Genomic DNA, 27,469 nt, shown 5'->3' with positions numbered 1-27,469 from the left:
GTGGATTGACATGCAAAAGTTTAACTTTTTGGAAGGAGTGTATGCCATTTTGTTTGGTGTAACACTGCATTTCAGAAAAAGAACAGCATACAAAGAGTAAAATATGGTGGTGATTGTGTGATGGTCTGGGGCTATTCTGCTGCTTGCTATATGGAATTGAGATTTTTGGCATGACCTTAAAAAGTAATTTATGCTCAAACTCTTCAGTGTGGCTGAATTACAACAATTCTGCAAAGATGAGTAGGCTTTAATTTCTCCACATCGCTGTAACAGACTCATTGCAATTTATCGAAAACCAGTTATTAGGTTTAAGGTGCAACCAATTTTTCACACAGGGCTATGTAGTTTTGTATTTTGTTTTCTCTGAATAATAATAATAACCTTCAAATCAAACTGCATGATGTGTTTACTTGTGTTATCTTAGACTAATATTTTAATTTGTTTGATGATCTGAAACATTAAAATGTATAAAACATGCAAAAAAAAAAAAAAGATATCAGTAAGGAGGCAAACACGTTTTCACACAACTGTATATCTATATATTCTGAGTTGAGTTCACTTCTGTATATGGTGTTTTAAGAGGTATAAACTCAAATGTCAAGTTGACTGCTACCCTGATATAATAGTGAAGCAGAAATACTTTAATTGCAAGAAAATTAATAAGGTTTTCTGTAGAATTTATGTAGCTTTGCGTAGGCCAAAGTGGTGTGTTTTCATCACTCAGATCATTTTACATTTGTAATAGAACTGTGGTGAAAATTTTTTCAAGATTTTCAAAATACATAGTTTAACTCCATTCTGAGCTTGGTTTTTAACAGCAGATGGCACTCTATCCTTTGGAAAATTTGCATACAATTCCTTACAAATCTCACTTGAACCTAAAATAATCATTAATAAAGACACAAAAGGTTTAAGAGTATTACAAGAGCGTTCCAAGTGAGATGTTAACATTAATCTTCTCACATAAATGCCAATTTACATAACCCATGCCAAACACGCAAGTACTCATCCTCATGAGCATTTGAGTGTACGCTTAAACTAGACATCTAGAGCACCATCTGCTGTTAAAACTTCAATTCATCTTTGTTTCTGTAGCAGTTTTACAATTTAGATCAATGATCTCAAACTTAATTCCTGGTGGGCCGCAGCTCTGCATAGTTTAGCTCAACCACCTCCAACTCACACCTAGTCTCTAGTAGTCTTGAACACCTTGATTAGTTGGATCAGCTGTGTTTGATTAGAGTTGGAGCAAAACTGTACAGAGCATCGAGTTTGAGACCTATGATGTAGATTGTGTCAAAGCAGCTTAGCATAGAAGTTCTAGTAAATTGAAATTGAAACTGTGTTTTTCAGAGTTAAAGTTTAATCAAGTTCATTTCAGTGTGGTTTAATTTTCACTGCTGAAAATCTAACCACTAAGGAGTAAATCCATCAATGTGCAGCTCCACAAGTCCCAAACCAAGCAAGAGCGTGGCGACGAACAAAATTTCCCCAATTGATGAAAGTGAAGTAAAAACAAAAAACTAAGCAATAAAGAATTCATTTCACAAAAAGCTTTTCTCCACAGCTGTAATTTGTATGACACATCAAGGTTAGTTTAGATTGTAAAATTGAATTTGTTATTTTTGCCTGAAAAATTATATTAAAACTATTGCAAGTTGTTACATCTAAAATAAATCTAAATAAACTTTTACAATGACCATAAAGCTAAAATAAATGATAGAATGTAAGTTGAAAACTCAATCTTAAAGGCGTAAAATGACTAACACTATAACTTTAAAAAGAGAGTCAAAAGTCAAAGAGTCAAAAGTAAAGCTAAATGCAAGGAAAAAAAAAAGCAAAAAAATAAACCACTGTCATTTCTAAGGCCTTATCGGAAGATACTAGGACTACAGCTAAAATAAAAACTGAAATACGCATATTGCACACTATACACGCATGTTGCGTAATACACGCCAAGTGACTTTAAAATGAACATTGAATGATTTCAAGAATTAAGCTTAAATTTACACTGCTAAAAAAGTATTTTCAGCATGCTGAAGTACTAAAATTCAAATTTAGAAATATAGAGATAAAATATCCAGGGTAAAACTGAATCTACATTCATAGCATCCAGCTTACTTTAAACAACACTAAAATAATACAAAAAATATTTAACAATGTAAGATGCAACATTGAACCCAACAGTATATGCTGTAATTGATTACAACCAGGAAGAAAATGTATTTAAATTAAATTATTAAATTACATTTCTATTAAATGTAATAGGGAAGTGTGAAAATGTTCTTTTTTTTTTTTTTTTTTACAAATTGTAAATTTTTTACATAGAATAGTTTTCGCCATATGTAGAAATAGTACAATATAAGTATAAATTGAAATGTGAGTCTTGCGAGAATTGAAATGAAATAAATGTAATAATAGGAGAATTCTGAGCTTTAGAGTTCACTTAAGTCAACAAATAGATTTTCCCTAACAATGACTAAATTCTTGGGCAATATCAACAAAACAGATGTAAACGTCAACAAATTGGAGCTCGAACAGAGACGTGATGGTTTTAAATGACTGGAAAATGTATCTCTGTATTGTTCTGATGATATGTGATACAAAGATCCGTAGCTTGAAAAAGATGTAAATATGACCGTATAGTGCTGTTTTTTTATGGAGATCCTATTGTAGCGTCCATTATGGCCCATTTTTTTTTCCTGCCTCCACACAAGTCTCATGACTTAAAACTATCATTAAACACTAAGTTATTTAATGGTATTTGGTGTTGTAGAATGATCTGCATGTAAATAATTAGTTATTTATCAATAATATGTCCCTCTATTAAAAATGAAATGTTATTAGCGTACTAATGCCCCGCAGTATTAATTTGACCTAGAAACTGCAGTCCAACGTATGTTAAAAGGCTGAATCACCCATTTTTCAATGGGCCTATGTCACGACTTCATATGGATCACGTTTTGCTGTTTACCTGTTGTATTCGTGTTTATTCTTCGCAACACTGGTCTAGGCTCTTATTGATTCCTTAAGCCTGTGTTGTCACCAGCTTAATGGTGTTTGCTAGTAAACGTCACTCATGTTCTGCACTAGGCGGTTCAGCTGTAAGTTGAATCTTGTCCACTTGTTTTGACTCTGACCTTGCTGAACGACTCGAAGTGCAGCGCAGCATGAAGAATGAAGCGCTGTGGAGAACGAGGGGAATCTAAAGTGTGAGAGGGGGACACGGGCTCACTAACGCATGCAGGACAGAGCAAGAGAGTTGTCACATCTTCTGCGTAAAGTTTTCATGCCATCTCAAAGACTTTTGTGTGGACAGTCAGTCACTCCCAAGTCTCTTAGATTTGTTTTTTATTATAATGTGTGTGACAGGCATTTTCATGGCATATTATCATGATTATTGCTAGAGTGAAGGGGTGTAAATGTACATCCTGAAACGTCATAGTACAGGTATTATGGTTCATGTACTCTGACGACAAATACAGATAGTGCAGATGTATTGGTCACCAGATTTTGACAAAAAAATGCAACAACTTACAAAGCCCCGGTATACTTGAAATGAAATCAAAAAAAGTTTAAATTAAGTGCAGCCAAAAAAAGGTTCTTTTTGAGTTTGTTTCAGCAGTTTTGGGGGAGTTTGTTTTGGTTCTAAACACCTATGAGCAACTATTAGTTCATTATGACTACACAATCGGTGGGTGTGTTCTGGAACTATACCTTCTGGTATGTACTACCCTATGGTTTATACTTCTGTGTCGAGTGATCGGTGTGACTCACGCCGTATGCCTTGCGCGTTGTCCTGCATTTATACTTCTGTGTGCGGTTTGTGTTGCGCTGCAATAGCACTTCCGAAACGATAGCTTGCAGTGAGGTTTTTATGTTGCTCTGTATCGAGTTTCTTCAGTGGTGTTTTGTTTTTCCTGAATGCTACCTTAATGTGGAAGTAGCTCAAACTCGCTCATTTTGAGGAGGGGACTGGAGGACGTGAATCAACTTTAATCATAAGGTAAACTCAAAACAAAACTTTTCAAACCCCTTCACGGGATTCCACACTTGTAAACACTCGCTCCAATGGGTTTGCGCAGCTCTCGGTCCCGCCCACACTGGTCAGCGCTACCAAGCCGACCTATCACAGTGCTTGCGCTATGCATCATTGAGACCTGTAGTAAAATTTTTTGAGAGGTGCACCACGTCAGCGATTTATCTCATATGCACTATGTCGTGGTAGCTTACTATGGCAAGGGAGGCGAGCACGAGTAATTAAAACACTCGAACTACTTAAAGGGCCACGAACCCCCCGTTTCAGCAGGGTGTTTTCACACCTCTAGTATGGAATAATCTTCACTTTCAAACATAATCACTAAGCCCCACACCCCCCCAAAACTGTTTAACAAGTATCTGTATACTTGAATGTAGGTTAGTTGTATTTACTTCTTGCCAAACACATGCTCTCACATTATTAGTGCTGTGTAAGCATTATTAAAATAAAATTTGACATGGATATGAAAACAAATTTAAACTAAATAGATTGTTACATGTTTTATAATATGCCATAATAGATTTGAACATTGTTTTCTTATTATTTACTACTATATATATATATATATATATATATATATATATATATATATATATATATATATATATATATATATATATATATATATATATATACATACGTAGACAGTAGGTCAGGGGTGGGCAAACTCGGTCCTGGAGGGCCGGTGTCCTGCACAGTTTAGCTCCAACACTAATCAAACACACCTGAACAAGCTAATCAGTGTCTTTAAGATGGTTAGAAATCCATAAGCAGGTGTGTTTGATTAGAGTTGCAGCTAAACTGTGCAGGACACCGGCCCAGGACTGAGTTTGCCCACCCCTGCAGTAGGTGATGAAAATTTACTTAAGTCTTGGAAGAGTCCTGAAATTTTAGCAGTAAAATGGGTATAAACCCTGTAAATCTTTAAAGTGTCTTATTTTGATAGCATTTTTTTAACCCTTTACTACATGCATTATGATAGACCAATAAAAAATTTGACAGTTTTTCTTTTCTTAGATTGGCATAATTAATAATTATGTTGTTTGAAATTTTGTTTGTGTTAATTTAATTGGGGTTGCAGTATTATAAGCTTTAACACAGAACCTATAAATGACACCTTATATACAGTGCATCCGGAAAGTATTCATAGCGCTTTACTTTTTCCACTTTTTTAATGTTACAGCTTTATTCCAAAATGGATTAAATTAATTAAATTCCTCAATTTTACACACAATACCCCATAATTGACAATGTGATAAAAGATTTTTTTTGAAATTGTTGCAAATTTATTAAAAATAAAAAACCTGAAAAATCACATGTACATAACTATTCACGGCCTTTGCTCAATACTTTGTTGATGCACCTTTGGCGGCACGTACAGCCGCAAGTCTTTTTGAATATGATGCCAAAAGCTTGGCACACCTGTATTTGGGAATTTTTACCCATTCCTCTTTGCACTACCTCTTAAGCTCAATCAGTTTGGATGGGAAGCGACTGTGTACAGCCATTTTCAGATCTCTCCAGAGATGTTCAATAGGATTTAGGTCTGGGCTCTGCCTGGGCTACTCAAGGACATTCACTGAGTTGTTGTGAAGCCACGCCATTGATATTTTGGTGGTGTGCTTTGGGTCATTGTCCTGCTGGAATATGAACCACCACCCCAGTCTGCGGTCAAGAGCACTCTGAAGCAGGTTTTCATTCAGGATGTCTCTGTACGTTGCTGCATTCATCTTTCCCTCAATCCTGACTAGTCTTCCAGTTCCTGCTGCTGAAAAACATCCCCACAGCATGATGCTGATTAGCCTGGTGATGAGCAGTGCCTGGTTTTCTCCAAACATAATGCCTGGCATTCACTCCAAAGAGTTCAATTTTAGTTTCATCAGAGCAGAGAATTTTGTTTCTTATGGTCTGAGAGTCCTTCAGATGCCTTTTGGCAAATTCCAGGTGGGGAGTGGCTTCCGTCTGGCCACTCTACCATACAGGCCTGATTGGTGGATTGCAGCACAGATGGTTTTCCTTCTGTAAGGATGTCCTCTCTCCACAGAAGAACGCTGGAGCTCAGACAGACTGACCATTGGGTTATTGATCACATCTCTGACTAAGGCCCTCCCCCAATCACTCAGCTTATGTGGCCAGCCAGCTCTAGGAAGAGTCCTGGTAGGGTTGGGTATCGTTTGGGGTTATTTCGATACCAGTGCTAATCTGTATTCAATACTTTTTAAACTGTATCGGTGCCAAAACGGTGCCTGAACCAATACGTTTTAGCCACTAAATTATTTGACAAAAAAAAAAAAAAAAATTTAATCATTATAATTGAACAATATAAATATATATTTATAATAAGTTTAAAGTAAACATCAATTCATATTTTATTTATTTGCATTGCAATATATTTCTTTTAATCATTTGTTTGTTAGCATGAATGCAAGATTTGCATTATGCTATTAACATTACATTAGCTATACTAACCTGTGGAAAGGCTATCATCAAAATCAGGCAACACCTTTTTTCTGGGTTTGGGGCTTGTGACTACTTTTACATGGTAATCAGTGATCTAATAATTTGCTTTAATCTGAATAAGACAATAATATGATTCAGGTGTTTGCATGAGTTGCTTTTTGAATGTTACATTCATGATTCCCAGTTATATGTTATAGCACATAGATCCATTACATTGCATCACCAGCCCATAAATGTTTCCCCAGCAGTTTGTGTCTGGTCCTTTAAGATCCTCACCTTTAAGTTGATTCCATGAGCCCTCAAATTTCATAGTTTGACATGTTTCCCCTCTTACACGCAACTTTTGTAAAGCATCTGCTGTATGTTGGTGTGTCAGAATCCTTGCTTGTAAAATATATCCATACTTTAGAATGCTTAGTTTAAGCAAATTAGATGAATGCGATCATGCGTGTTGATGAAGGGTACCGCTCACCGCATGTGCTGTACTGCACGCTTTGCCTTCTATAAGCAACAAGAACAAACACCTGACATCCGTATCCCTCAAAGCTGTCTAGAATTAAATATTTAGAGATGGTGTGACACAACGTGTACTTATGTGTGCCTTTGCACCCCTTGATGCTTCTTAAGGGCGTTGATGCTTCACCGGATGTGCTGCTCAAAGCCGCAACACAGCACGCACATGACAGTTGAAAGTATCACACACCAGATGCGCACATTCGCATGTTATTTAAAATGAAACTATTCAGGTGGCGCGGCAGAAATATGAGCCGTGTCCTGAGTCGTAGCTGGGTCAGTTCTCACACCCTGATAGAAACCTATGTTTAGAACTCTAAAATGCATGGCGCTGCGTGGCGCAATGCTGCGCGCCGCCGAGCGGCGCTTCTGGTGTGCGACCTGCTTTACATTCTTGTCGCAGCACCAGTGGCACTGGAATTAGGCACCGAATTTCATATGCTGATTCGGTCCGGTGCATACCGGTTCACCGAGTTTCGGTACCCAACCCTAAGTCCTGGTGGTTCCAAACATCTTCCACGTACAGATGATGGAGGCCACTGTGCTCATTGGAACTTTCAGAACAGCAGAATTTTTTTTCTGTAACCTTCCCCAGCCTTGTGCCTCGAGACAATCCTGTCTCAGGTCTGCAGACAATTCCTTTGTCTTTATGCTTGGTTTGTGCTTTGACATGCACTGTGTCAACCCTGGGACCTTATATAGACAGGTGTATGCCTTTTCAAATCATGTCCAATCAACTGAATTTACCACAGGTGAACTCCAATTAAGCTCCTGAAACATCTCAAGAATGATCAGTGGAAACAGAATGTATCAGAGCTCAATTTAGAGCTTCACAGCAAAGGCTGTGAAAACGTATGTACATGTGATTTTTTTTTTTCAGGTTTTTTTATTTTTAATAAATTTGCCACAATTTTAAATGATATTTTTTTCACTTTGTCATTATGGGGTATTGTGTTTTGCACACTTTGCAACAACATTTATTCCAACAGATTTTATTTATTACATACTGTTTTAGATTAATATTATTGAAAACAAATATAACATTGTATTATCATGTATAAAACATGCAGTAAGTCCAATAAAAAGTATAACAATTAAATAACAAGACTAACATATCAAGATGCATCAGAAAAATGTAGCTAACACTTTACTATACTACATCTGTCTTACCTGCCTTTGAGCTATCTCCACTGTCTCCCAACTGCTCTCTTTTTTAAGTGTTCAATCTGCATCATTCTCATCCTCACTTTCTTCTGTGGGAATAGCCAGTTTTGTCCTTTACTTCTTTCCTCTGCCATAGAACATGGTGGTGCTCACTGATATACTGTTTCCTGTATTCCTATCTAATCAAGTAACATTGCCAATAAAACGTGATTTTATCCATGACACAAATGGCATTAACATACGAAAAATCAACATTATATTACTAGCATCAATGTTGTTATTGTTACGACTTAAAAGATCACAGCTGACCTTGCTAGCTAGCTAACAAATTGCAGTATTGCACATTCCACTATTGCACAGTGTTGTCATTTGGCAACACATACATTTGATCAATTTACAAAAAACAAATTGGGTGATGAATATATCATTATAACTTAATGGAGGTGATGCCTCGAGATCCTTTGTTTTCATTTACGTTTTCGTTTGCAATTACTCGCAATAAACGCCAGTCTGTCAGAAATCGCGACATAGAAAAACACTGCACGTCATGTGACTTAACCAAAGCACATTATTGGCTAAACTAAGGTCATCTCTAAGGTCATCCCAACAACAACAACAAACAAAAATAGAAAGTTTGTCTTAAAAAGACAGTGGCAGGGAAATGAACATAAAGAGCATGTGCATCTCATATGCATCTCATATAGCAACATCATGCAGTAGAGGTATAAATTGACACCAGAATTGAAGTGTGAGCTCTTAGACTCAGCCTTTTTAACTAAACGGCCCCACTTTGTGAAACATAATACTACAACAAAGCTGCTTCTGTTTAAGTTTTAATCGAAATAAGCTAGAAGTGTTGATGTATTTAACTAACAGAAATTCATTTTGTGGATCAAAAACCATTCTTTGTTAAAACTATTTTTAATCCACTTTGATGGTAAATTTCTAAGTAATTATAATTATTAAAATAAATAATACTGGTCCACTGCCCCCCACTGAACTTTAGTATAGACTTTTGCTGCCCATTTGAGAGCCACTACTATGATAACTCATGAAAACAGTAGAAGTAAAAAACTGAGGACAGAAGGAGAGATATGGACGCCCACCCAGTAATATGAAAGTCAATTAACGCAAAAGTAAAATTCGATCACAAATTATCCACACTCTCTCAGACATAAAAATGCAGATGTGTGTGACAGATGTTGTTTAAGACAGGTCGGCCTCAGAGTTTACCCAGTGGTGCTGCGTCATGCAGTGGTGCTGACAGAATGGGGTTCAGTTCTCATCTCACTTCTTCTGTCCTTGCAGTTCCATCTGCTTCTCTTTCTCCTTTCTGCTTTCACTAATTGGTCTTTTTCTTAACACTGTACATGTATGTCAAATGATCGGTTTATTTAAATGTTTTTAAAGTAATCAGCTAAAAGATGGCAAACTCTGAGAAAATTATTTATATATTGTATTAAATTGTTTACAGGTTTTATTCATTACATAGTAAATACACTCACTGGCCACTTTATTATGTACACCTTACTGGTACAGGGTTGGACCACCCTTTGAACTGCCTTAATCCTTCATAGTTCCTGGAAATATTCCTCAGAAACTTTGGTCAATATTGTCATCATAGCATCACGCAGTTGCTGCAGATTTGTCGGCTGCACATCCATGATTGGTGTGAATCTCCCGTCCCACCACATCCAAAAGGTGCTCTATTGGCTTGAGGTCTGGTGACTGTGGAGGCCATTTAAGTACAGTGAACTCCTTGTCATGTTCAAGAAACCAGTCTGAGATGATTTGCACTTTATGACATGGCGCTTGCGATCATAAAGGGGTGGACATGGTCAGCAACAATTATCAGGTAGGCTGTGGCGTTGACACGATGCTCAATTTGTACTAATGGGCCCAAAGTGTGCCAAGAAAATAGCTCCCACACCATTACACTACAACCTCCAGCCTGAACCGCTGGTCTAAGGCAGGATGGATCTATGCTTTCATGTTGTTGATGCCAAATTCTCACCCTACCGTCCGAATCTCACAGCAGAAATCGAGACTCATCAGAACAGGCAACGTTTTTCCAATCTTCTGTTGTGCAATTTTGTTGGGCCTGTGCAAATTGTAGCCTCAGTTTCCTCTTCTTAGCTGACAGAAGTGACACCCGGTGTGGTCTTCTGCTGCTGTAGCCCATCCGCCTCAAGGTTCGACATGTTGTTCATTCAGAGATGCTCTTCTGTATGCTTGGTTTGAACTGCAGCAGATCGTCTTGACCATGTCTACATGGCTAAATGCAATGAGTTGCTGCCATATGATTGGTGGATTAGAAATTATTATTAACACGCAGTTGGACAAGTGTACCTAATAAAGTGGCCGGTGAGTGTATGTATGCAGTGTAATACCTAATATAGAATTTTTAATATGACTTAAAGCTAGTTCACTCAAACTCACCCTTCACTTATTTCAAAACCCATTTGAGTTTGTTTTTTTCTTCTGTTAAACACAAAAGAAGATATTTTAAACAATGGCAGATGCTGCATGAAAACAGCACTTATTTTAGCAAAATATACTGGTTTGGGAAATTAAAAATTAAAAATAAACAACAAGAAATAGATCTGCAAGAGTTGTCTAAATTATTTACACAGAATCATGCGTTGTGTAATAATTTATGATATTTAGCTTGTATTAGACAATAATTTTGATATTGAGAAGGAAAAAGAAAATTAAAATTAATTAGAATTTTAATTACATACTATAAAACTTAATGTCATCAATATTGTCTTTCTATGCATTTTTGTTGTGCAGAAACTACTAACTACTAAAGGAGTAGTATGCAATATTTTGTACAATAACAATACATTTTATAAAAAAATATCAGCAAGAAGTGGGTTGCCAGAAGCAGAGGAAATACTGGGTATGAAATAAGAGAAAGGATGTCATTTAAATACACTTCATGCTATGTACACTACCAGTCAAAATATTGGAATGAGTACTTTTTTATCTGTTTTTTTACAGATTTATGTTTTATATTAAGCTTATTCTGCTCACAAAAAGCTTATTAAAATACATTGAAATCTGTGAAATTGTGCAATGTTATTTCAATATTTAAGAAAAACTATTATTTTAATTGAATTTAGTTAAAAGTGCAATTAAATTGTTGTAGTTTAATGCTGAAGTTTAAACATGACTAGTCGTCAGTGTCACATTCATTCAATTCCTCTTATATCGCGCATTTACAATGTAGATTGTGTCAAAGCAGCTTAACATAGACTAAAACGGTAAAATAAAACATTGTCAATCCAGTTTTCAGAGTTGAAGTTCAGTTTAGTTCAGTGTGGTTTAATTTTCCCTGCTGAAATCCCAAACACTGAAGAGAAAATCCATAATATAGGGTCCACAAGTCTCAAACCAAGAAAGCCAGTGGCGACAGCGGCGAGGAACAAAACTTCACCAACAGATGAAAAAACTAGAGAAACCAGGCTCAGTACTGCACAACCATTTCTCCTCTGGCCAAATGTCTTGTGCAGAGCTGCAGTCTAGGCGCCATGGGCTGGAGAATGTTGGATGTCCCGGGAGAAAGCTGCAGGTGTGAGTAGGTCACCAGCGGTGGTTCATGCTGGCCCACAAGATCATTTACATTTACATTTAGTCATTTAGCAGACGCTTTTATCCAAAGCGACTTACAAATGAGGACAAGGAAGCAATTTACACAACTATAAGAGCAGCAGTGAGCAAGTGCTATAGACAAGTTTCAGGTGTGTAAAGTCTAAGAAGCAAAGCATTAGTAAAAAAATTTTTTTTTTTTTGAGAGAGAGAGGGCACAGTTAGTGGTATAGCCAGAGAGGCAGTTGCAGATTAGGAAGGAAAGTGGAGACTAAACAGTTGCGTTTTTAGTCGTTTCTTGAAGACAGCAAGTGACTCTGCTGTTCTGATGTAGTTAGGGAGTTCATTCCACCAACTGGGCAGATGTGAGAGTTCGGGAAAGTGATTTCTTCCCTCTTTGAGATGGAACAACGAGGCGACGTTCATTCACAGAACGCAAGTTTCTGGAGGGCACATAAATCTGCAGAAGTGAGAGCAGATACGAAGGAGCAAAGCTAGAGGTCACTTTGTAAGCAAACATCAGAGCTTTGAATTTGATGCGGGCAGCAACTGGCAGCCAGTGCAAACGGGTGAGTAGCGGAGTGACATGTGCTCTTTTGGGTTCATCAAAGACCACTCGTGCTGCTGCGTTCTGAAGCAGCTGAAGAGGTTTGATAGAACTAGCTGGTAGCCCAGCTAGCAGAGAGTTGCAATAGTCCAGTTTGGAGAGGACAAGAGCTTGAACAATGAGTTGAGCTGTATGTTCAGATAGGAAGGGTCGGACCTTTCTGATGTTATAGAGTGCGAATCTGCAAGATCGAGCAGTTCTAGAAATGTGGTCAGAGAAGTTTAGTTGGTCATCAATCGTTACTCCAAGGCTTTTTACCATTTTGGATGCAGTAATGGTTGCTCCATCCATCTGGATTGAAAAGTTATAATGAAGAGTCGGGTTGGCAGAAACTTCAAGCATTTCCGTTTTCGTGAGGTTAAGCTGGAGATGATGATCTTTCATCCAGTGTGAAATGTCTGACAGGCAGGCTGAAATGCGAGCTGGAACCGAGGGATCATCAGGGTGAAAAGAGAGGAATAGCTGGGTGTCATCAGCATAGCAGTGGTAGGAAAAACCATGTTTCTGGATGACTGTTCCTAAAGATGCCGTGTAGATAGAGAAGAGAAGTGGCCCAAGAACAGAGCCCTGAGGTACCCCAGTGTTTAGATGCTGTAGGTTGGACACCTCTCCCCTCCACGACACCCTGAATGACCTGTCCGAGAGGTAGGAACTGAACCATTGAATAACAGTGCCTGCGACGCCCAGTGACTCAAGCGTAGATAGTAGGATCTGGTGGTTTACAGTGTCAAAAGCAGCTGATAAATCCAGCAAGATGAGGACAGATGATTTAGAGTCTGCTTTAGCCAGTCTGAGATCCTCCACGACCGAGAGCAGGGCAGTCTCAGTTGAGTGGGCTTTCTTAAAGCCAGATTGCTTGTTGTCCTTGAGGTTGTTTTGAGTAAGAAAGTCTAGGACTTGATTGAACACTACTTTCTCCAAAATCTTGGCCATGAATGGAAGCAGGGATACCGGTCGGTAGTTTTCAAGTAGCGTTTGATCCAGGTTGGGTTTCTTTAGCAGTGTGGTTACCCTAGCCTGCTTAAATGAAGTAGGGAATAGACCAGAGTCAAGAGATGTGTTAATTATGTGAGTCAGTGTTGGTATGACTGCAGGAGAAATGGCTTGCAGGAGATGAGATCAATGCAGAGACTCGTCTGTCTGTCGGTCTTTCAGGATTCAGTCTCATTCTCTCCACTCCTCCATGACCGCCACAGCATCTGCTCAGGACACAGCCTGGTCCAGGATTATGGAGACCGCTAGAAGTCCTCTGTGGTTGACATCATCTCTTCACATTGAGATCACAATAACGGCACTGCACAATCTCTAGAGGCCTCGAAATGAGTATACCCAGGTGGAAATAGAAAACGATTAGAATTATTAGAAAATACTTAGAAAAACATAATCTTTCACATATTCTAATGTCAGGTTCTGCTCAAGAAGAAACATTTATTAGTGTTATTTATTAGTGTTGTTGTCAATTGGGGAAACTGATACAAAACCATTCAAAAGCGCCAAAATCTAATTACTTAAAAATCTAATTACTTTTATTTATTTTACTTTTAAGAGTGAAAGTAAATTTGCAATTAGGGCTGCACGATTAGTCGAAAAAAGATCACGATCTCGATTCGACCCTACACATGATCTTAATTCAGCTTTTCTACGATTCAGCCAATTTTATTTCCAAGGTCAGGAGAGAAGCAAGGCAGTCGCACAAGTCTTCACAGCAACATTGACACCTTAAAATGGTGTTAAAAGTGTCGCATACTGTATTTATAAGTTATAATTCACCCACAAGTGTCATTTCTGTCTTCATGTTATGATGTATTTGCGGCCGCGAAATCACACGGGAGCTGACCGCAAGCTGTTTGCTTATTGCCGAGAACGCGCGGGTGCACTCGAATGATGCCTACTTTAGTGAACAGAAACTGCATAGGCTGAGGATAACAGGTAATAAAGTTATAAATAACGTTCAGTTTATTGCACAGAGCGATCGTTTAAGGGCCGTGTGGGAGGTTTGATTTGCATGTTTGTGTTTTTTTTTCTCACAGTAACAGCAGCCATACGCCGCACTCGAAAGTGAAAGTGAAACCTGTGCGCACATTTAAATAATCATATCGCATTTTAGAGTTATGATTACGACAATCATTTGTTATGTTTTTTTCTTTCATAGTGAACACAGTGTTGTGCATGAAAATAAATGTTTACTGTATAACAACCCTAGCCTATATATAATGTTGAATATAATGCAAGAAAGAGTCTGATAATGACAAAATTCTAATTTTACCAGTGAAAACAAATGGTCTAATAATGTTGCCAATGGCAGATGACAAGCACATGTCTTAAACATAATAAATCAACTTTATAATTATGAATAGTTGTATTCTGATGTCATCATTTTACTGTGAATTAACAAACAGGACATATTGAAAGTCTGTTCAAGTCCACCATAATGACTATACAAAATTTAGCATTTTAAGCTACAGTATACCTACACATTGGCCTAATATTATTATTGTTGTTTTACCATATGTTTGAGACTTAACAATTATAATTGGCTAATAATATTAACCTTTATTTTACATTTACAGAATTGTGAGAAAATCGTGATCTTGATTTAAGCAAAAAAAAAAAAATCATGATTCACATTTTTGCCAGAATCATGCAGCCCATTTGCAATGTAAAAGAACTAAATAAATTGTTATTTCCAACTTTCATTATTATATCATTATATAAGAAAGCTAAAAGAAAAACAAATCGCAGTTTCCACGATACTATGAAACAAGACCATGTTGCTCCATCGCTGATATTTGTAAGAACAGCAAATCTTCAACAGTTTATAATTATTGTTATAGTATAATGATTTCTGAAGGATTGTGTAACTCTAAAGACTGGAGTAATAATGAAGAAAAATCAGCTTTGAATTACAGCAATAAATTTATTCAATTTAGTAAATAATTAAGTAATGTATATTTATGCATTGATTGTGTATGACCATACACTCAAAGGGCTTCACAATCATGAGGGGCGTCTCCCCACTCTACCACCATACATACAATATATATCCAATATCCAACTATACATCCAATAAGATAAGTTATTTAAAATTGTAATAATATATTTCACAATTTAACAGTTTATACTGTATTGTTGATCAAATAAATGCAGTATCAGTGAGCAGAATAGGGTATATGCAGAAGCATGTAGAAGGACTTTTAATTTTTCAGTAATCTGGGTCAAACGATTCCGGTGAACTTTATGCCGTTACAAAATCGGCGCGTTTAAAGATCTTCACTGCCTAAATGATATACGCTATAAAGTGGGTCTCAGAATGTACAAGAAGCACTGCATTAAATTACTTTTTTTCCACACCATATCTTTATAATATTTACATTTATTTTACTCCATGGTTTCCTATGGCATTTCTGCGCTTGCCTGCTGATCCGTTTACACTTCAACAACTAAATGAATGCTAAGGTCTATTTAATTGATTATATTTTAATATTTTAATTACATTACAACATCGATGCTGTAAAAGGAATTGCATAAAAACGAAAAAGTCAATATATTTAGATATATTGCAAAAAGAAAATCAACAGTGACACATTTGTTGTGTATGCTTGGGGTTTTGAAGGTCGTGAATTAACCATACAAATTTCATCCTCAGGTCTAATTTTTACATTCTCCTTGATGTCAAACAAACCACACAATTATCATGTACTGAAAGGCAAAGGATGTGGAGTGTAAAATCAACAATGGTCTTTCTAGAAACCGTTTTTTTATTTTTTCAAGGTCACAGCACAAGCCTCTGAGGTCACTGATGTTTGTTTGGAGAGAATTTCAATATCAATCTTATTAGCACACTTACGCCCAGTATATCATATTTTAATATTTCACATTCATCAAATTTTAATTAACTCATCATCGCACAAATAGTATGTGATAGGATTTGTGACACATAATTAATTGTTATTGTCCTGAGAGTGTCATTTATAATAAAGAATTCATAACGGTTGGTTAATGGAAGATGGTTTATTGTGTTACAGTGTTGTTCAGCTGGATTCATCCCGAACACCAGAACCACGACACATTCTGTCCCGGCACTCTCTCCCAATCACTGACATCCACTGTGGCCTGATGGGACCACAAGCCCGTGTAGCCACTGCTTCCTTGGATCAAACTGTTAAGGTGAGTTTTGGTCAGGCCCTCCTAATCATGAAATCTAAAATCTACAGTAATTTTTAGTTTTATAAAAGTAAAAAAAAAAGTCCATGTGTTGTGCGATAAGTCTATTTATTCAATATTTTGACAGGCCTAAGGCCAACAGACTTTTTACAGAGCCTTAAGAACCTGAGTTGGAGAAATGGAAAGAAAGTTAAAATGTTTTTCAAGCTGTATGGATGGTTGCATCATCTTTACTATCTACAGGAAGAACTGAAGATATGATTGCGCTCACATTAATAAAATAAATAATGAAATAAATTACAAATTTTGCTGTATTATGTTCCCCATTATTTTCATCATCATAATAATTCAGGTAGTTGCTGGAAGCAACATAGACCAAATAAATAATTTTACCAGCTTCCACAATTTACCAAGATTGTTAAAGATTTTATTTATAATATGAAGATGATACTCTCTTATTCTAGGCGACACGGTGGCTCAGTGGTTAGCACTATTGCCTCACAGCAAGAACTCACTGGTTTGAGTCCTGGCTGGACCATTTGGCAATTCTGTGTGGAATTTGCATGTTCTCTTGTGTTTGTGTGGGTTTCCTCCAGGTGTGCTGGTTTTCCCCCACAGTCCAAAGACATACACTTTAGGTGAAGTGGATTAACTAAATTTACTGTAGTTTGTGAATGCGAGTGTGTATGCGTGATTCCCAATACTGGGTTGCAGCTGGAAGGGCATCTGCTGCGTAAAACATATGCCGGAATAGTTGGCGGTTCATTCCTCTGTGGTGATCCCTGACAAATAAGAGACTAAGCCATTGAAAAACGAATGAATGACTGTGTTATTTTGTTTTACTGATTAGGAGCTTAAAGTCATTTCTGAATGTGTGCTGCAGCATTTTAAAATAGTTAAAAGAATATAAGTTACATGATTTACTTTGAAATTCAAAGTAAATATTTAATCGTCCATCTGCCCACCCCCATGTATATTTGTTTATAATATATCATCGCTTGATCATTGCAGCCTGCCGTTGTAAAATGTATTCAAACAAACATCTGACCATATGAAATGTAAAATGTCTGGATTGAGACGTTAGCCTAAAGAACAATTTAAAGACTTAAGAAAAGGTATTTTTTACATAATTGGGGAGCAGGGTGCACTACTGGGAGCACGAGTATGGAAAACAAATGAAAACTTGAATATATATTACTTTGAATATTTTACCTAAAAAAAAGGCTTTACTAGACAACATGGTTATTTCCAACAGTAATTTCCTAAAAAATGGTTATACAGCCAGAGCATTCAGAAAAAACAGAGCATCCACAGTGAAAAGTTTTAAAGCAGTCCTGCAAGATTGTTCACTGTGGCTGCTGCTGCTGGCAGGGATGTGAATGGCTGGATATCAGTGTGTGCAAATTGCATCTTGTGTGCATGTAGTCTATGTTTGTTCTCATAGTTTCTTTTTATTTATGTATGCAATATAATAGTCTGAAATATAAAAAGGCAACTCTAGATTCTCCACACAACCTGCACATGAGCTGTGATATAAATATTAGCTCATACTTAAATAAAGGGCTGTGATCTCTCCATCTAATTCCTTCCCATCCCAAAACATGCATTTTATGCCTGTATATTAAGCTTATTAACCACCATAACAAGGAGGAGGTGCATAATTAGCATGGATTGTGTTGGTTTTCAATTCAGTTAAAGCTTGGATAATAATATAATAACAAATAGATTTTTGCAGCTTGTTCGGTTTAGTTAATTAAATAAGCTACTGCAACACAGTTCCTGAACACTTTGACACAACTTGAGTTTATTGCGAGGGCTGTTATAAGGTTGTAATTTAGTAGCTTGACTTTCAAGACATGCTAAACAAGCAAACTTTTAATAACTAAGACATCACTAGATTAAAGGGAATTTAATTATTACAGTGGGCACAGAAAGTATTCAGACCCCCTTACAATGTTCCCTTTGTTATATTGCATTAATGTACACATAGCACCTCATATTGACATATAGCCCCCCTGTTTATTTTTTTCCCCAATTTCTGTTAACTGGTGAGAAGATTTTTTTTAAACACATTTCTAAACGTTAAAGTTTTAATAACTCATCTCTAATAACTAATTTATTTTATCTTTGCCATGATGACAGTAAATAATATTTGACTAGATATTTTTCAAGACAATTCTATACAGCTTAAAGTGACATTTAAAGGCTTAACTAGGTTAATTAGGTTAACTAGGCAGATTAGGCTAATTAGGCAAGTTATTGTATAACGATGGTTTGTTCTGTAGACTATCGAAAAAAATAGCTTTAAGGGGCTAATAATTTTGACCTTAAAATGGTATTTAATTTTGTCCTTAAAATGGTTTTTTAAAAAAATTAAATTAAAAAATGCTTTTATTCTAGCTGAAATAAAACAAATAAGACTTTCTCCAGAAGAAAAAATATTATCAGACATGCTGTGAAAATTTCCTTGCTCTGTTAAACATCATTTGGGAAATGTAAAAAAAAAAAAAAAAAAATTCAAAATGGGGCTAATAATTCTGACTTCGACTGTGTATGAGCAATATGACACGAGTAGCAGTGCGATGTGGCTGTAAATCGGTACTGACCAGTGACAATATACACCCATATCGCACTGATACTCGTGTGATATTGCATTTTTACAACAGTTTGACGACATAATCATGTATATAAAAAAGAAAATCAAACACAGAGATTCCAACAACTCTTTTATATGAGGAACTGCTTTCTTCCACCATTCATTCACATCTGCAGCTGATGTCAGAACCATTACTTATTCACCAACATCACTTTAAAGCTAGTATTTGAATGATTCTCTAGCATAATGTCTAAATTGATGACAAAAACAGGTGATATTGCTGTTTTTTTAAGATTATAAGTGCCATCAGAAATGCCATCAGTCTACAGAGATTTAGCAGTATTTCTCTGTTGCAATCGGGATATCACAATAATTATCCCCAAAAAGCCAAAGCGCTACCAGATTACTTTTGTGTTTGCGATAAGGAAAAAAGCTAAACACATGCAGGCATTTCTTTTTTTTTCTTTTTACTGAACTAGTCTGCAGTACCGAAAACAGGAGGCGCGTTAGAAACAAACAGATGGCCACAAAATTCCTGATATGAGTCCCATCTCACACTCAATACACTACAAATACTGGTATAAATACAAATTAATACTGGTATAAATACAAATAATGGTATAAAAACAGCACTGCAACATACGCAAGAGATCAACTTGAAAAGTCACTGACCAGTTTAATAATGATTTGATCAACTGTAGTTAGAAATTACACATTTTTTTTGTCCTCTAAGGGCTTATTATGCTGTCTCTGTAGCCATCTTGTTGATGGACAATGCAAATCTTTGTTCTACTCAATGACAGGCTAATAGCCGCCGATGCGCTGTCTCTTCAGGCCACGTTATCCAATTTATTCAATGTAAAAAGCTCAAAGCTTTATTTTGATTTAGGGATGTTTTATCGTCTTGCTGTTCATTTTGTCATTACAATTTTTTAAGGTTAAAAATCAGTTTTTGCCTTAATATAAATTATTTCTTGTTTGTAGCCTACTTTTAGTCTTTATTGCAAATTTTCTCCCATTGGACATGGAATTTACATAACTAATGACACAAAACATACAAAAGTAGCAAACACATTACTTTACATGCTTTCATTAATCTGTATATACAGCTTCGCTCTGTGCTCAAAAGTTTTCAAAATATAATTTTTCTAAATTTTTTTAAAAGGAAAATGAAGGTGTAGGTTCTATAAGTGGCTGTTAAATGCAGAGCACATAAAGTAAAGTTGAAAAAACACCTGCAAGTTCTGAAAGAGATCAAGCCTCAACCAGGTAAGGAAAAGTAACTTAAAAGTAATATAACATGTTACTTTCCATAAAAAGTAACTACGTATTGCAATGAGTTACTTTTTGTGCAGTAACTCAATATTACAATGCATCACTTTCAAAAGTTACTTTTACCAACACTGTTTAAGATTATAAGACTTTAAAATCTAATGTAACAAAACATTATTTTTTTACATTAACATAAATTTCTGTTTTTGTTTTATTCTGTATCAAGCTTAAAATGGATACAAATACACATAGAACATTTGAACATGTACACCGCTATTTAATAAAATAAATTTAATGGATAATGTATTATTAAAAAAAATATATATATAAAACCATAGTTATAATTTGACAATTAAAAAAAGTAATACATATATTTCCATATCTTTTTTTTAAAGAGAGGGTTTTTTTTGTCAATTTTTTTGTTATTATATTGTAATATTTTATATTATATTATATTACATTATATTACGTTCCACACCACTTTAAAGTGTCCAATGTTCCACTTGCACAAATGATTGAGTTTTTCTAATGTTGTCTCCCATAATTTCTTTCTTGGGGATCTGTTGTATCATGTGTAGAAGACTAATTTAATATGCTGATGTCTTAATCGGTTCTATTCAGTTTTGAAAAATCACAAAGCATAAATATTTATGATTTCATATTTCCCTGTCATATGCACCTAAAGCTGTTTCACTTGTAATCCAGTTTGTGGCTTATTTAACTTGCTAAACTCTCATAATGGCATCAAGAAATCGGGTCATGAATGGCATGCTTGGCTTGAGATGATGTGCTTCATTTCCCTTCCTTTTGAAAGCGGGAAGATGCTCTTAAATTAATATTTGCTGCGATGAGTCCTTGGATTGTCTTTCAGAAAAATTTTGCATCCCATTTGCGCTTTGAGGGTGTACAGTTTTTATAGACCTTTTTAGCCATTTACAAGCATACTGTGCTCCAGCTAAATCACTTAAGTGCAGTAATTTTGTTTTAAGCGCACAATAATACCCACGTCTCCTTTCTCAAGTTCGAAACTTTGCTAAAATTTGATTTTTCCTGTTTATGAATGTGACAGGGTCAGCATATTTCTGGCCAATGTGTAAACTGCAGAAACAGCAGGTATCAGTTCCTGTGCTCAATTTACCACTCGGGGCTGTTTTTCCTCGATGGCTTCAGGCGACACTGTTGATTTGACTGAGAAGACTATGAAGATCATTGGCAGAAAGAATGATGTCCCTCAGGGAGGATTGGAGCTCAGTGTGATGGACAGTATTGGAAAGAGCATGCTGTTCCATATGATTTATAAAATAATCTGTTGTCAAAATAGTGTTAGACATATCTATAAACTATAAGAGGCTTTGGGGTCTCCAACAACAGGCTGATATGCATGCAAGGTCAAAAAACACTTTCATTGTCTAATAATATGCATTTATTTTTACCTAATTATCTCTTTTACTCTTCTTTTATGATTCTTTTACTCTCAAACCCCTCTTTTGCGTGAATCTAAACTGCGCTGATTGGTCTGATGACCCAGTCTGTTGTGATTGATTGACTGGGTTCAGCACGAGACAGAGAGAAACGTCCAATGCGGTTATGGAATAGCAGAGTAAGCAGAGCTTAAACCTAAACCCAAGTAATAACAATGACACACATTCAGTATTATTCCACACAGTGGCAAAAGTTTAACTATTTAGAAAATTGACTGCTGCAGGTGTATAGGAGCAGCTGATGGTGGCTATAGCAAAGACAATCGGCAGAGGATCGCGAGTTCAGAAACTTATTTAAATCGGTAAAGAAAAAAGCACGCGTCCCGTTTTCAACGTGATTTTGGACGCAATATGTGAATAGTCCATAAAGATTTAACCTGAGAGAGAAATCTATAACCGATAAGTGATTGCAAGATGGAAAGAGCGATTACAAGTTACAACACACAATTAAACCCATATTTTGCAAACTACACAAAATGAGGAGGAAGAAGAAACTGGTCCTTATGAACTGTAACAGTCCCTGTCAAAGTCAGACAAAGTCCCATACACTAAAGTCTCTGCTTTTTCCTTTAATAGCAAATTGCTGACGAATCTCACCTTGCAGCATAGGTTATTGTATCAAATACTTTTACCCTTTATTCCCCACAGCAGAGTTTCCATCTGTCAGTGATTGCATCGTTGTGTCATGATCAGTCCCGGAAAGGCACATTCACGTTTTACCGGATCCGGTACTACATATTTGGCGATGTACTGTATCGACATCCACGTGTTCAACCAAAAGATCCGAACCCAACACAATTCATTTATTTGACTCTGACTATTTATTCAACTATTTTGTTAAAGAATCAATAGTTTTAAACAATGTGCACTTTCAGATTTAAACATCAGCTGGATGTTTTCATTGACTTAGTGCTGTGTTACACACTGCATAGAAGGTCATATTCAAAAACCCATGTAGGGGCTCTTTTTTTTTTGGTCATTTCAACTTGCGTCAGTCAAACTGACTAAAGTGTTAAGTTAAACTTTTCATTACCAAAAAAAATTTTAAAACCTGATTAAGTTATTAAAATAAGTTAAAGCAACATATAAACATTTGCTGTCATGACTTTTTGACATCATTTTTTTTACAGTGTAAGATTGTCCTATTGTCAATAATGGTCCACAGGTTGTTTTTAGGTGCAATTCTTGTTATTAATACACCATTAACTAAGACTTTTAGCTCAATAAACAACCAATTTGCTGTTTATCAGTAGAAAGTAAGATAGTAGTTGGTTATGGGTATTGGGTAGGATTAAGATCAAGAAAGATTAAGACTAGTACTTTACTAGTACTAATAAATAGCTTGATATTAGCCGAAAATTAGAAAATTCTGTATTATTTATAAAGAATTTGCAAATAGTTTATAGCAATAACTCTACATTAATAGAGATTACTAAGCAGTTTATAAATGCAGCTACAAAAGCTGTATTGTTGACTTATAAGTACATACAGTTGAAGTCAGAATTATTCGCCCCCCTTTACCCTAATCTGCCTAGTTAACCTAATTAACCTACTTAAGCCTTTAAATGTCACTTTAAGCTGTATAAAAGTGTCTTGAAAAATATCTAGTAAAATATTATTTACTCTTATCATGGCAAAGATAAAAATAAATCAGTTATTAGAAATGAGTTATTAAGACTATTATGTTTAGAAATGTGTTAAAAAAATCTTCTCTACATTAAACAGAAATTGGGAAAAAAATAAACAGGGGGCTAATAATTCTGACTTCAACTGTATATAATGTGATTAATGATTATACTTTCATATTTTGTTAATAAATTTTTCATTGCTTTTCATTTTTCGTTATTTAAGAGTTGTTGGTGGTCTGTAAGATAATTCAGAATGAATAAGTAAATGATTATTAAACTATTCAAATGAACATTATACATCTTATTTTTAGTAATAAAAAATGTTCTAACCTAATTTTATAAGTTATGCACGTCAGTTTATTACATTATGAGTTCAAATTATTCATAAGGTTAATTTTATTCAGCTTTATAACGTAAGGAAACCAGTATTTTTTACAGTGCATAATATGCGTGTCTATAAGTCAAAATAAAGCATTTATAGCTATATTTATGAACTGCTCACTAATGTCTATTATATAATAAAGAGTTTATGGTTATATGATGAACTATGTTCTAATGCTTAATAAATGGTTGATAGTGTGGATTTATCATAATAATTCCTTACATTTTTATAGCACTTTTCTGGATGCTCAAAGAGCTTTACACATTGAGGGGAATCTCCTCATCCACCGCCAGTGTGCAGCATCCACCTGGATGACATGACGGCAGCCATATTGCGCTAGACTGCACACTACACACCAGCTGATTGGTGGATGAATTATGATATAGGGATGGTTAGAAGGCCATGATGGACAAAGGCCAGTGGGCAAATAAAAAAAAAAACAAAAAAAAGGCCAGATGCCAGGGTTAAACCCCTACTCTTTTCGAAGGACATCCTGGGATTTTTAACGACCACAGAGTCAGGACCTCGGTTTAACGTTTTATCCGAAAGATGGCGCTCACCGAGCAGTATAGAGACCTCTTCACTATACTGGGGCGTTAGGACCCACACAGACCGCAGGTTGAGTGCCCCCTGCTGGCCTCACTAACACCACTTCTAGCAGCAACCTAGCTGTCCCATGTGGTGAAAGCTGGTGTGACCGGAAATTCAAATATTCAAATAAAGACCATTAGCTTAACAAACTATTAATTAGCTGCTTATTAATTGTTAGTAAGGTAGTAGTTTGGGCAGGTTTAGAGATGCAGAATAAGATCAAACTCAAATAAACAGTTAATATTTTAATAATAATAAGCCAGTAGTTAATAGTGTGAACTATGACTTCAACTAAAGTGTTAGCCAAATAATTTTGTAAAATTTCTAGTAATTTAGATTTTATTAAAAATTTTGATATTTTAATATTGATAAAATAAATTTAGCATAATCTAACTGTAACTCAGCCCATTAATCGCTCGTTCCTTTTTAGTAAACTAATCACACATGAATTATAGAGCTCTCCCAGAGCGCCTCGTGATTAAATTCAGAACAGAAACTGCACTTTTTAAGATCAGGAACTCCAAACCCCAAGCATCACAATATCAAAGGAAGCAGCAGCAGCCGCTGCCTCCCTTCAAGGTCATCCAGAAAAACGGCTTGCGGACTCTCTTTGAGTGTTTCCTGTGTGATCATTGAATCTCCGAATCGCTGAATAATTTCCAGTCCTTTATATCGACGCACCATGAAGTAGTGGAGGAGTTATTTGATCTTTTAAGCCTGCACCACACTTCAGCTCTCGGGTGCTGATCTACTTGTCACAATATACGAAAAACGCATGAGTTGAGACTTCATGCCTGTTGTCATTGACATTGCTTTGACAGGATTATGGCAATAATCAAGCCCATTATAAAGAAGCCACAGGCATGACTGATCTACAGGCTACATGCTCTGAGGATCTGTCATGAACGACTGGCTGCTTAGTCTTTGTTTAAGCTGGAGGTGAGCCCGCGGCGCCACGCCACACAAGCGTTCAATGTCACACTGAGTGCACTCTCTCATTACCCACAATCCCCTATGGGCTTTTGCTGGACCGGTTGCTGTCATTGCAGAGCTCTAGTGAGGAGAAATGGAAGAATGAGTTGTGGTTGACTGCCGTAATAATAAAGGGGAGTTTACCTTGGGGTCTCTTTCTCTGGACTGTGACGGCCATGTCATCTCGACTTCAGGATGTGGAAGTTTTCCGTAAACGCACTGAGAGTGTTGTACGGATGAATGTCCTGACAAAACATGCCTGTGGCTCCAGTATAATCAGCGTCGTCTCACGCTGTCAAAAGCCATTTGAATGCTGTGGCTGCATTCAGGGTCTTGGGATGGATCTATATCAGAATCAATCAACTCCCCCACCCAAGGAGTCAGCAATTTTAAAAATGTGTCTGTGGGAACGTGCCTCGAACAGTTTAATTGGGCCAAGGTTGTGGCATGTTCTGCTCCTAGCTGTTTTAAAGGATGCTTTAGTCATGGGCTTCCTGTGCAGATATTATCTTGACTGGGTTAAGCTTTAAGGCTGACTCATGCTTCCTGACACTTAAGCAATGGGGTTCATCCACAATATTTTGACGTCAACCTGCATTCTCCCTCAACTGAGCGCAAATAACCCCAACGGTTATAAATAATAAATCACAATAAACATTTCTTCTGCCAAGTAATAACCTTAATTAGTCTAATTGTAGACTCAGCAGTTGCCAGACATCTTGGTGCAATAATATAGAATTCAACTGATGTGTGTTCGCAGTTTCAAACATTTTGCGAAATGTCTTCTATAACAGTAAAGAGATTATTCATATTTTTGCAATATTTTAAGCATTGTTAATTTAATGATTCCTGTAGGATCATCGGACTCTGACTGGATTAATGGCATAAAAGGAATACTGTTTCCTTCTTGTCCTGTTTTTGTTAGGTGCATTATGTAAATTTAACACCCAGGGGTTGAACAAGGTATTGTTTGCCAGTTTGCCAGATTGACAACATCAAAAGGAGTTTGCCTGACTATCAAGCCTAAAGGCTAATTTAAACCATGTTCTAAATAAAAGCAACGGCACACAACAGAAGGAATATTTTCCAAAATAATTGGTGTTTTTGTTCTAACCAACACCTGAAATACATATTTTTTGAAACCGCTTCTATTTCTTGCAGCTGAACAACAGGATAAACGGACAATGATCAGCTCAGGTACACCTGATGTGCTTTATTCAGTGTTAAATGCTAATAATGTAAGTTTGAATATCGTTTTACATGGCACTTATCGCCATACTACTGAAAGCAGCAGCAGGTAGTTCACCTCAGATCTTAAAAATAAAACAAACCATTTCAAATTGAACTTTAGAACTGTGACTATTAATGTTAAAGAGGTTTAAAATGAAAGTTACCATTTCGTTGGGGTGCAGTAAGTGCACTATTCTGTGTTTCTGAATGGCTGTATTTAAATTTCTTCCGTGTTTCGTCTTGTTCAAACAGCCAAACTACTTATCACTGCAAATCTCGTCACGCAGCTTGTTGTTAGGACAATGTAACCTGCTCACCTAATGTTTAAGTTCATACTATTTAGATTATTTACTAATTAATAACAAGGCAACCCAGGATGCTGAAATATAATTGGCTAAACTGACATCGGGCAGGTTTTAAGAGAACAAAACAAAGATGGCACGCAACGCACATTTTCAAAGCAAAGAATCTGACTTTAGCATTGTTTTTCAGATAAACAAGAATGTTCAATTTGCATGTTTCTTAAAATTCTCCAAATATATTATGATATTTTTATGCTTTAGAAGAGTCAGAAACTTACATACAGCACGTTACATTTTATTGAATTAGATAAATGCAGCCTTGTTAAGCATAAGTGATATCTGTCTCATTTTGGTTTTGAAATCATGATTCAAGGAACATTTTTGAGGGTTTTGCAGGAAATATTCTTTAGAACGCCAAACACATTTGAAGAACTTTTTTGAAGAAAAAAATGTATCTTTAAGTTATTTAATTGACCA

The 27,469-nt window shown here is 36.2% G+C and overlaps 1 protein-coding gene across 1 annotated transcript in view; it reads left to right on the top strand.

Annotated features, from left to right (window-relative positions):
• The window catches only part of wdr18 (WD repeat domain 18), a 148,523-nt gene that overhangs the window by 11,058 nt on the left and 109,996 nt on the right, over positions 1–27,469 (top strand). The window contains exon 4 of the mRNA XM_056468590.1: positions 16,400–16,541. Coding sequence (XP_056324565.1) covers positions 16,400–16,541 — 142 coding nt within the window. The remainder of the gene's footprint in view (positions 1–16,399; positions 16,542–27,469) is intronic.

Source organism: Danio aesculapii, chromosome 11 (assembly GCF_903798145.1).
Source record: "Danio aesculapii chromosome 11, fDanAes4.1, whole genome shotgun sequence".
Classification (NCBI taxonomy): domain Eukaryota; kingdom Metazoa; phylum Chordata; class Actinopteri; order Cypriniformes; family Danionidae; genus Danio; species Danio aesculapii.
The sequence above is the reverse complement of the archived record's forward strand: the minus strand, read 5'-3'. Positions and strand labels throughout refer to the sequence as shown.